This window comes from Phyllostomus discolor, chromosome 2 (genome assembly GCF_004126475.2).
Source record: "Phyllostomus discolor isolate MPI-MPIP mPhyDis1 chromosome 2, mPhyDis1.pri.v3, whole genome shotgun sequence".
Taxonomy (NCBI): domain Eukaryota; kingdom Metazoa; phylum Chordata; class Mammalia; order Chiroptera; family Phyllostomidae; genus Phyllostomus; species Phyllostomus discolor.
Window position 1 is genome coordinate 153,226,121 of NC_040904.2, and position 12,019 is coordinate 153,238,139.

The 12,019-nt window shown below is 43.2% G+C and overlaps 1 protein-coding gene across 9 annotated transcripts in view; it reads left to right on the plus strand.

The window, feature by feature from the left end:
- GRIP1 (glutamate receptor interacting protein 1) overlaps window positions 1-12,019 on the plus strand; it is a 664,666-nt gene that overhangs the window by 635,290 nt on the left and 17,357 nt on the right. For 6 of the 9 annotated variants that reach the window (XM_036018708.1, XM_028532026.2, XM_036018706.1 and 3 more), the window contains 3 exons: window positions 6,973-7,129; window positions 7,982-8,093; window positions 8,208-8,252. In XM_036018708.1, coding sequence (XP_035874601.1) covers window positions 6,973-7,129; window positions 7,982-8,093; window positions 8,208-8,252 — 314 coding nt within the window. The remainder of the gene's footprint in view (window positions 1-6,972; window positions 7,130-7,981; window positions 8,094-8,207; window positions 8,253-12,019) is intronic. The other 3 variants (XM_036018707.1, XM_036018710.1, XM_036018711.1) reach the window with 1 other exon arrangement.

Consider the following 12,019-nt stretch of genomic DNA (forward strand, 5'->3'; position numbering starts at 1 on the left):
TATAAGTTTTGAGATAATGTATCAATATTTGGTTATATCTATCATTTGCTCCATGGTAGCCTTTTTGTCCCTTCCCTCTCTTCTTCTCTCTCTCTCTCTCTTCTCTCTCTCTCCCCCCTTCTCTCCCTCTCTCTCTCTGATATTAACTTGGTATACCAGTTTCTTTTAAATTGTTGCTCATCTTTGCATGGGATGACTTCCTCCTGATTTGGAAGTTTGCAAGAGGTTCTGAGATAGACGAGCCCAAGCTGTGTTCCAGGCTAGCCAAACTTACCCTGTCCCCAGTATCTGTGATGAGTGCTTTCTCCCTCAGCCAGCAGAGACCAGCAATTGCAGACTGCCAACAACGCAGAAACCGTGCCTGCCAGCCTGCCTTGCTAACAGAGTGCTTCCTGCAGTCTATGGCACATCTGCAGGTGCCGTCTTTCAGCCCACCTCTGGCTTTACCCTAGTGCGGAACTGGGTTCACCACACTTCCCCCCCACCAGTCCGTGTACTCCATAGTGATGCAGACAAAGCTCCGTTGTCTTGCCTCATCCTGCAGCTCCTGAGGTGGAGGATGGGGCCCTTTCTGAAAGCTTTAGCTGTGGATATTTCCTCGTGGCTTCTTAGCACAACCCCCCAAGCCCTGTTCGACTTTCAGAGAATTTGGTAGCTTTTCTGGTATGTACGATTTGAGATTCTAGTTTTGCTAAAGATAGAGTTCACATTCTATTTATAATTTTTCGTCCTTTTTGATTTGAGGTGATTTCTGAGAGAAGGGAAAACTACTCTGCCATTTTCAAGCCAGCCTCATTAAAACACCTTCAGGTTTCATGTCGAGAACAATTACAAATAGTTACACAAACATGTGATTTGATCCTTCTCACTTTTAACAAAATTGGGCCTTTAAGAAACAAATTTTGCAGGGAATTTTCTGACTCATTTTCCAAGCCTGAAATTGGCACCCAAAGATGAAGCAATGACAGAGGAAAGCAAGTCCCAAACTTGTAGAGCTGAGGTTGAATTCCAAAGCCATTCTTGGATTGCAAACCTTATGAATATGAACCTTTGTTTAGTTCACTTTTTTAGGTTAATGCTGAGTGTGAATTAAGAGCAAAATGAAGGGTATTAACCTGCATAATGTTGTGCTACTGAAAACCAAATAGTGTAGTATTGTAGTATCACACTTTTACAAATATCTGAGCAGTGGTTATCCCAAAAATAAAAATCGTTACCAAGCTTCCATCAGCTTTCGGAAGTGTCTTCACAGGTGCAGGCCTATTTTCCATTATGCAAATGAATAAAACGTAACCTTCCTCTCCGTGAAAGGAATCTAGATGGACTCCTCTACCTGGTATCAGTGTGTTTGGGCCGCTATACCAGGACACCACAGACTGCGTGGCTTTAAACAACAGAAATTCTTTTCGCCATTCTAGAGGCTAAACATTCAAGATAGAGATGTCAGTAGGTTCAGTTTCTCCTGAAGCCTCTCTCCTTGGGTTGCAGATGGCCTCTTCTCATTGGGTCCTCACATGGCCTCTGCTCTGTGTGTCTACATCCCTATGCTGCGGGGTCTGTGTGTCTGCCGTTCTTGTAAGGACACCAGTCAGATCCTCACCTAACCTACTGACCTCTTTAAAGGCCTCGTCTCCAAATATAGTCACAACGGGGGGTGAGAGCTTCAACATGTGAGTTTTGGAGGGGATGCAACTAGTGCATAGCACACCTAACATTGTGTGTCAGGACAAGACATCTAGTGGAGAAAGAAAGGAAAGGAGAGGAGAGGGGAGGGGAGGGGAGGGGAGGAAAGAGAAGGGAAACAAGGGAAGGAGAGGAAAGGAAGGAAAGAAAAAATAAAAAGAGGTTTCTAGTTTTACATACAAAGAATAATCACTTAGAAAATAAAAATTTAGAAACTACATCTTTCAATTTGTTGCCTTTATCAGTTTTGAAGTTAAACCCTAGTTTCCAGTATCATACTTGTATTTGAATTTTATGTACTTAAACCATAGTTCAGTAAAAACAAAGTTCCTATTTCTGGCAGCTGACTTTCCTCACACCCAAGCTGCCTCATTTATTCCATTCCTCCTGCAGCTCCTGAGTTGAACTCCTGGTGTAAAGGGAGATTCCTCAGGGCCTGGTAACTTTTTCTCACCTACGGCAACCAGCATGCCTGTACTAGAATTTAATTTCCACCTATTTTAAATCATGATAGCATCATCCACTTGCCTCAATTAGGGGTCAAATTCACCTACCTGTAAAAGAAAACCCAAATATTGGTGTTCACACAAGACACAGGGCTATTTTTCTCCCACTGCAGTCAGAGCGTGGAGGGGCAGGTGGCCTGTAGGGTCATCGGCACCAGGCATCTTCCTACTTCCTACTTACTTAACGCCGGTTACGTCTTCCCATCGCCGCTGCCTTTTTTTTACACACTTCCATTAGGCCTGAAGCATTAACTTCCTCACTCATCTCCTTACTTTGATGATCCTTAGAACACAAAGTCTAATTTTGCCGTTCCCTTTAAGAAAAACTCTCCTGATGGTTCTTTATTATTGTAGGATAAAGTCAAAGGTCCTTAGTTTAAAGCACAGGGCTCTTCGACTACTTACCAACTTTATCTCCTGACACTCCACCACCACAGTGCTTCCACTCCACACGCCCTGAGCTCCTCACTGTCCTCTCAGCCAGCTTGGGTACCTTGATAGCTCTAGGCATTCTGATATATTAATTCACCTCTTCCTTTATCAATTCTAAAACAGTGGAAAAATTGAAATTGGGGTCAGCTATGGATTAAAATAACAACTTCTGTGTGGTTTGTTTCTGCTGGGAAAGCTGGATTGACTGTACAGAGTTAAGGCTGTTATGTCCCTACCCCCAGCCCACACGTAGACATTGAGACTTAAATGAGGGGTGTCAGGTCCACACAGCAAGCTGTAAGCCAGCACATCAGTTGAATTTGGTTCAGCTGAATAGAACTTAAAATCTTAATACTAGGATCTTAAGTTATAAAGAAGTAGGTGTTTCAGAGCTGGTATAACACCCAGCATTGTCAGGGACCCATGCTCTTAAATATTTATTCTCTACTGTACTTAGCTTGTGTCTTCCATCACAGGGTCCAAGGTAGTTACCAGGGCTCCACCTATTGTATCTACATTCTGGGCAGCAGGAAAGAGCGTTGCAATGAGGCTTCCAGAAGTTCCATTTCGATATCACTGGCCAGAACTTTTTATGTAGTTAATACAACTTTAAGAAAGGTTAGGAGCAGTAGTCCTATCCTGACCAGTAATATCCACCCCCAACATTGGTATCCCAGTACTGAGAATGAAGAAAACAATGCTGTTTTGATGAGCCACAGTCAGCTAACTGCACAGTCCTGGTCTCCCACCCCACTTTGAGCTTGGATTGCCCAAGCAGGGGACCCAGTTTTGCTGATCTCACAGAGCAGCAGCTGTGCAGGGAATGGATCCAGAGAAAGTCAAGAAGGGGCCAAGTGTACCTGCCCAGTGCTCTTTTCCAAACTCGACAGTTAGGTAAATCACATCTCCTTCTGTGGGGAGGAGTAAGTACAGGCAGTAAGGGGGAGCCTCGGAACAGTCCTGGAATGCTGCTCCCTCCGTGGGAGCGAAGCAGAAGCACACTGCTGCAACGTGAGAGCGGGAAGCGGGCTTTCCCAGCCTCTCCCGCCAGGCCAGGCGTACACTCTGACCCAATCCCTCCACTGTAAGAGCCAACTTATCCCCCAGCTCCAAGCGTATATGTCACCTTCCCATGGCGCCTCTCATGGCCCACACATTTCCACGCCAAACAGGTCTCTCTGTGCTTCCATTTCCGTGTGTTCAGACTAAAAGGACAGTACTGCTTCTGTGCTACTAGAACTCTTCCTTGCCATGACTGTTTCTCCTTCTCTCACGCCCAGACATGTACTGAGCCATGCTGTTCCAAGTTTGTCTGCATTTCAGCCGCTTGTACAGTACCAGCCACTTAAGAAGCCATTGAGCACGTAACTTGAATGACACTGAGGCTTCCCTCCTTCCTATTTTATAACAAGGAAATGGAGATCTTGAGAAGTTGAATGGCTTAGTAAATAGTGAAAGTAATGGACACCTATGTTCATTAAACCTCATTGTGTTCTAGACACTTTCATGAGTGTTTATGTGCATTCTTCTACTTAATTCCCATACCAGCCTGATGAGGCGTGTGTCATTGTACGGAGGGGAATTGGTCAAGGCTTGAGGGTGAGGAAGTGGCAATGCTAGGATTTGAACCTAGGACTTTCCTTACTTCAGTTCCATGCCAGCATAGCATGAACCAGACCCAGGTCTTCTGAGGCTCTGCCTGACCTGAAGATATTTGAATTTTATTCTCTTTTCATGTCCTGCTTTGTTGTAATGCGATAATCATTTAACATGCTGATTCAGACAAAGCGGTCTTGGTAGAGATAGATGAGCCTGCCAAGGGTGGCATTTGTCCAGTGGTGACGCTGCGCAGCTGCTCCAGCTGGTCCCGCTCTCCCGCCCAAGTCACCGAGAACCACTTACCAACAACAGCTCGAGGGACAATAAGAAAGTTAATCTTCCCAGTTTAAAACACGTTGGAATTTCCCCAGGGAACTGAATGGTCACGTGGGTTAATGCTTATCAGAAAAGGTCACCCCCCCAGGAGGACACCATTAGCATTTGGCTCTCAGCAGGCATAAAGCCAGTTGAGAAAAGCAAACAGCAGGCTCCCCTAACCCTTTGCATCACAAAAAGTGTGACTTCCTGTGTTTTAAGGGTGGTTGTTTCCATTCAGGAGAAAATGGATCCCTTTCAGGGGAGCCAGGAGAGACATGGTGTTACCCCGTCACTCCCCTACAGGAGGGGACTTGTGTGTTCCCTCCATTCACCACTTCTGAGGGAAAACTGCACATTCATCACACAAGATTGCTTCCCAACTGGTTGGCCACACTCCTGTGGTTATCTGGGAAAGAAACTGAGATATTGAACTGCACATATTTCCTCTGCACCAAGGACTTCGAAGCCTTGGTCTCCCAAAACAAAAGGTTCATGGAGCATGGATGCAGCTGTAGGCATCCTCCTGCATGCTTGAGAGCAAGTCGTTTTGATCAGAGCATTATCTTCTGGACATCCTGGTTTCTCTGGGCCGTATGTAACCAACAGTGAGGATGGCATTGTAGGATCTAAGGAGTGGAGGGAACGTGAATGAGAAAGACCCATGATCCGGTCATTTCATTGTGTGTGAGAACAGGGGCCTCGGCCTATTTGCTACACTAAGTGTTTTGAAACACAGGAAGAAACACAGGTTATATTACAACCTGGACACACATGTGAACACACACTCATGCCGTGGGTCACAACCTGAAGTGGCAGATGGAGCCGGGACGGCGGCTGCAGCACAAGCCGGAGAGCCGGGCCTACAGCAAGCCCTGGCACTCTCACTGGGCCCCCACAAGAATTTTTAAAAACTGCACACCCTGTCACATATTTACAGTTGTCTTCTAAAAGTGTTTCTCCCGAAATTTAAATACTTGCAAAGACTAGAGTTTCCAGTTTATTGTAAATATGCTTTAAATATATCTTTGTCAAAATACAGAGCCAAGGATTTAGCTCAGATTCACAGAGAATGTCCATTATATAAGCTAATTGTCCAAAACATCCCCCGCTGTCTCATGCATCAAGCTAATCAGACTTAACTCCCTGTCAGAGAGGAGGTCAGTCTTCAGTTTTGCAATTCAAATAACCATCAAAAGGTGCCCACCTCCCAGTACTTCTGAATTCTGACTCCAAGGTGCAGAGAGATCTATGGGGGAGAGAAGGTCAAAGCCGGGCCAAGAATCTGTACCTGATAGAAATACAGCACTGCTTCTCCGAGACCTTCCCTCGGGAGCAAGCCTTTCCCAACTTATCCCTTGACTTGGCATCTTTGAGTCTTTATATCCTGGGGCCAACCTTCTTCAAAGGCTTCTGTTGGATGAGAAATGTCACTCATTTGTAAAGAGGCAGAAAACAGCTGTAAAAGTGGAGGTGAAGGGGAGAACTGGCAGACCTCACATCCTGGCAGCTTCTCAGCCAGGGCTGTTTTGGGGAAACGTGCACGTGGAACTTGAGGATCTGAAAATTAAGTCTCCTGAATTTATGACCGGGTCCCCCAAGAAAGTATGCAAGTAGCCCTAGGTACTTGAACCACGGCTCTATGAGTCTTTAATATCCTCACCTGTAAAATGCAAGTAGTAACAGTCCCTACTTTTAAGGACAGTCACGAAGAATACATAGAGCTATTCAAAGAAAGCATTTAATGAAGTTCTGGGCGCAGAGTAAGTGCCCACTCTGTGTTTGCTATGGTCTTTGTTGCTGTTGTTATCTGACCCTCTACTTGCTAACAATGGCATTCTCATTGCATTAAGTAATTCCCAGGCCCATCCCTAACACTTGTGGCTGCAGCCCAGTATCCAGGCTCTGTCCACACCCCTGCAACCAGCAGCCCCGTGGCCACTTCTTAGGCCCGGAACCCACATCTGGTGGCAAAGTCCATTGTCAGAAGGTCCCACCTGCGTAAGAAGCCCTCACACTGCTCGGAAGTGGACACAGGGCTTTTGGGGTAGGAAATTCAGGATTCTGACTTTCTGGAACTTGCTGTAAGAAAGGTTGGATATAACTCTGCTGGGTATATCCTCTGGCCCAATAGGTTTCTTGCACAGACAGGGTAGGGCAGGAGTCCTATAAAGCACATGCCCAGCTCCGTGGCCCCTCCTGCTGGGGTCTAAAGGTCTTACGTCTGGGATGTTGTTAAAATCAATTGGGATAATATGTGCAGAAATGTTTTGAATATAAGGCTTGAGTGTTATCTTCATGGCCTTTGTGATTCCAAATTCCATTCAAGTCAATCCCTCAAACAAACTAACGGAAACCACAGAAAAAGGCAAGTTAGTCAACAGACTTCTCTTGAGGTTCTCAGACACAGAATAAAATGCCCGTTTTATTGTTTCAGGCACTGGCTTTCAGGCCTCAGGATACAACTTCAACACCTACGACTGGAGGAGTTCCAAGCCGAGAGGTAGCTTGTCCCCCGTCACTAAGCCTCGAAGCCAGACTTACCCAGATGTGGGGCTGAGTAATGAAGACTGGGACCGGTCCACAGTCAGCGGGTAAGGTTCCCATCAACTGTTGCTCTGTCCAGGCTGCTCCGAGTTCTTCTGGGCCAGACGTGAGCTTCTCTGTGTCCAGTGGCACAGATTTCTAGCTCTGACTTCCTGAGGCTGCTACAGGCATCCACACTGGCCTCTTGCGCGACAGGAGCCTGAACCTTGTGCCTGCGGTGGGGGCCTGGGCCCCACCACACAATGGGGCAAGAGCCGGGTGTCCCCTGGAGAAAACGGTAGCAGCAGCAGGTGGGGAAAATCTACTTTTGAAAACTGTCCTCAACCTGTGACTCGTTCCCCCTCATTTTGTTTTTCATTTAAAAGGTAGTTTTACATTAACTAACATTAAAATAAAAGGTCCATCTAGGCTCCCATATTTTTAACTCAGAGGCATATTTTAGCATTTTGTCCCTTACCAAAATATATTAAGGAAATTCATAAAAAATGATTGGACTGAATTGATCCATCCTGATGTTTACCACAGGGTGGGGAAAACACATTTTTCTCTCCTAGAGAAAAGCCCGAGTTCTCTTTCCCTGTAGCCGTGGTAGCTGAAGGATATCCCCACACAAACTCCACGTTCATGCGGCTCACGCAGCAGCAGCCGTGAGTACTCTGAAATGCAGCCAGTGAGACCGCGGTCCTTCCTTTCATTCTTCAACACACTTCACGTTTCCCAAAGTGTCCTTAGGTGTAAGGATGCTTAGCTGGCCCTAGCTGGAGGCCACTGTTAGAAGAAAGGCAAATCCAAACTGACTCTTATCTTTTGTGTGTGAGATGACGGAAAGAGATTCTGAACACAGGGAAAAACATGATGTCTAGCAACTTCTTAACTAAAACTATGCTTTTTGGTGACAGTTTCACAGGGGTGCCCGACAGTGCCGAGGCCGAGCAAGAGGAAAACTTCTGGTCCCAGGCGCTGGAAGATCTGGAGACCTGTGGACAGTCAGGGATTCTGAGAGAGCTTGAGGTAGCCTCAGTCCCGCTCCTTGCTTTCATTGTTTCTACATTCATTTTTTTTTGGTCCTTTTGAGTTTGCATTTATCACACCAGTTCATTTAAAAGCTTTAACCCCTTTCCACAGGAGAAAGCTGACAGGCGTGTGTCTTTGAGAAACATGAATCTCTTGGTAGCTACCCTTTATGTTTATATTTTTGCTTGTGCAGCTGCCTCCCCTGCCCCTTTGCCTTCCGGACAGCAATTTGATTTGATACAATGCAGTTAAAAGTATTTCTTTCCCCATTTTCACATACCCTCCCACCCCCACCCCGAGCTGACTGACTTGTGGCTTCTGCCATCGCTCCCTGCTAACCCTGACTGTACCTGTTTTCCACTGAATCGCTAAGGAGCCAGCTACGTCTCCCAGCCGTGGCGCATCTCATTCCCTTAGTTGCTTTAGAAAGGTTTCTTTGGCATGTTTTCATTTGTACCTGGTATAGAAATTAATTTGATCGTGAAGAGGAACATAAGAGGAAATGTTCTTTTATTTTGTTTTGCCCTTTGAAATAGATGATAGTGCAGCTGGTGCAAAAGGCCAGTCTGTGGGTTAAGCAGCCAAAGGGTTGCACAGCACTTTGCTGTTGATCACAAGCCCTGATTCCGTATTAACTTGGTGTGAACTTGAGGAGTCTGGGTGAGACAGAGTGTTACAGCTGAACTCCTGCTGAGTTCTTTAATCAAAGCCATGAATTTGCTGACGGTATTCACACTTTGGTCTGGGAAGTCCTGGACTATTTCCTTTTATGTTCTTTTAAATTTTCTAAGCTGTAAAAAAATAAAGTGGCAGAAGTTTCATTTTTATTTTGATGTCGTATGAGGTCCCCAAGTCACCATAAGGAATGTGAATGGCATAACTGGGTGGAACTCCTGCAATTCTAAAATGATTACTCATCTTTATATTATTTTGCTTCAAAATTGCATGTGTGAATATTTCGTGTGACTCTGACGTTTGTGAATCTGCAAAGAGAATTATAGAGAAAAATATTGATTTGAATTTATAAACATCATGGTATTACCTGGCATGAATTTTAGCTTCAGAGCGTGGGTGAAGGACCTGGAGATGGATAATCCTATAAAACTGGAACACATTGAAATGGCAGCGATTGATTCCTTTTTAACCCAACTTCCAAAAAATGTAGAATGCTTAAGCATCAGTGGGCCTATTTAAACTCTTACCACTTCCTGTGTGTAGAATGATCAGCCAAGGGGCCCAAACTGAGTAATGAGCTCAATTCACAAGCTTTGAACGTATACCTGCTTTTGAAAGTGTGTTTTGGCTCACATGCCTTTTTCATTTTGCATTTTGATGCTTTTTTGAAGATGCATGCATCTGTTCTTCTAATAGCTACTTTTGTATCAGGTAAAAATTCAGATGATGTAAAAGATAATATAAGGTTGTGTTTTTCATCCAGAAATTGAGTTATCCAGTGAAAATGTTGCAACAGCCTATATATAAATTGTCTGTAGCATAGCTTCAGGCAGGTGTGGTCCTTGAAATTAGAAATCCAGAAAGGAGATGGGTTGAATGTATAAACCAAAGAGAAATTAAAGTCCTCAACTAGAAAGAATGATTGGCAAACCGTAAATTAGGGTCTTATTTACACTTTTATCACAAAACACATTCATTTACTAGTTTAAGTGAACTTTGATCCCTTGCGCAAAAAAAAAAAAAAAAAAAATATATATATATATATATATATATATATATATATATATATTTGAGCTAGGTTCTTGCCTATGAAATTATACCCAGTATTAAAAGTTAAAGTGTACTATAATTGTAACAAATGTAGAAGATTAACTAAGATAAAAATGACTACAATTGAAGGGAAAATGAAAATTATACTAGTCATTTTCCCTATTGTTAGCAATAATTTCAACTTAAGCACTGAAGAATGTATAGTTTTAACAAAAGAGGAACATGCTAACTAAGACTTTGGACAAATTACTTAATATGTCTTATCAGATATATCTCTTTCTTTAAAATGGTTTTATAATGAGCTAACGTTTATATGGCACTTAGTAAATGTTCAATAGAAATGAATTATTATGTTTTGCCACTTGTCTGACTAGTGAACCCTGCATTAACTATTTTTTGTTTAGTATAGGAAGAAGGCTTAAGTGTCAGTGAGAGAACTCTTGAACATATCTCTTCTAAGTTGTTTGTATATGTCAATTATCTCCCTGATAATTTAGAAAAAGGAGATTATAACTGTAAATTATGAATCATGTAAAATAAAACCAGGAAATAGATAACTGAGAGACCGTAAACAAATCCTAGATAGTTTAAAATACCTTTTAACTTTTTATTGTGGTTTATATATTTGTGTTTTAATTTTTATAGGCCTCCATAGAGGTCACTAATGCAACTGAAGTTCATTTTAAACCAGACAGCCAGCCACCCGTTGCACACTGGCACTGGAGGCCTTCGGACCGTATGTCATTGCTTCCTTCACCACCCTGCCTGGGCCGTTTTGACCCTTCTGCAGGGACTAAGCCTTATCAAAGCAAGCTGATGTCTCCCGGTTGTAGCAATTGAGTATTTTACCTCCAGTGTTTTTCCTGCCAGTCCCAGAAAAAGTGAATACAAAACAAAATAGATGTTAACAAAGTAAATAACTAGTCTAAGCAGGAAAAAGCAGTAGACGGATGGTCACACAGCGGGAGAGCAGTCGCTGGGTACTGTCCCTAGCTGCAGGTTAAGCAGAGAAATGACACGTGCACGTTAAGCTCTGTTAAATAAAAGGGTGCCCGTGATACCGGCACACCTAGTAATTCAAAGATTTCATTTGTAAAAGGGAATGTATGTGACATAAACCAAAATATGGATAATTCATACTGGTTTAAATATTAGGGTTTGAACCTGCTAAAAAGTCATTTTTATATGTTTTGACCTAACACTTGACTGAGAAGCGTACAGCCTGCCCATAAACAATGAGGGTTCTGGAGCCAGATTGCTCAGGATGCCATCCCAGACTCTTGGGCGAGTGTTTGACTTTCTCGGGCATCCCTTGCCTTAACTGAAACGGGGAGATATAATCATTATAATACCTCCCACACAACATTGTTAAATGATATTCTACACACGCACATATAAATGGTGCTTAGCATGTGTTGATAATGCTCAATGAATAGTAAGATATTATTCACAGTTTACTTTTTCAAAATTATCATTAAAAAACTGATCTAGTTAGGATCTTAATGAGTTTACTTGTCTTATTTCTTTTTTCAACAGAAATACAGATATGTGTACAAGTGCACTGAAACTTGCCTGTCATTCAAAGGTCTTGTTCGTGGTATATTTATAGCTGTATACCAGGTGAAGCTGGAATTACAAAACCTTAGATAACAGATGAAAATTCACTCACTTTACAGTGTTTCCTCCTGATCTATAATTTTAGGTAGTACCCTTGGTTCATTTACTACCTGTGTGACCTTGGGTAAGTCAGCCTCTTTGTGCCTCAGTTTCCTCACCTGTAAATTGGGAGGAATAATGCTTATTAATAATGCTTAGTGCTTATTTCATAAATTTGTTGTGAGTCTTAAATGGATGGCTACATCCCAAGCACTCAACAGATTACACTTCTGTTGCCGGTACCTTTAGCATCAGTATCACTGTAAACCATCGCTCCATGCTGTAGCACAGCACGTGGAACTCATTTTCTGTTCCCAGGATTCCTGGCAGATTCACCAGTGGTGGTTCACCTTCACATGACCATCATATTGAAGAATGCAGGCATGGTTTCGGGATTTCAGCATCCTCTAACCGTGAGAAATGGGTATCCCCAACTTGACACTGGTTTCAAATGTTCTTTTGTTCCCTTCTAAGACCCTCATTTTGGGGAATCTAATCTTGTAATTTTGTTCCTTGTACAAACATAATATGTATGTCCCCTA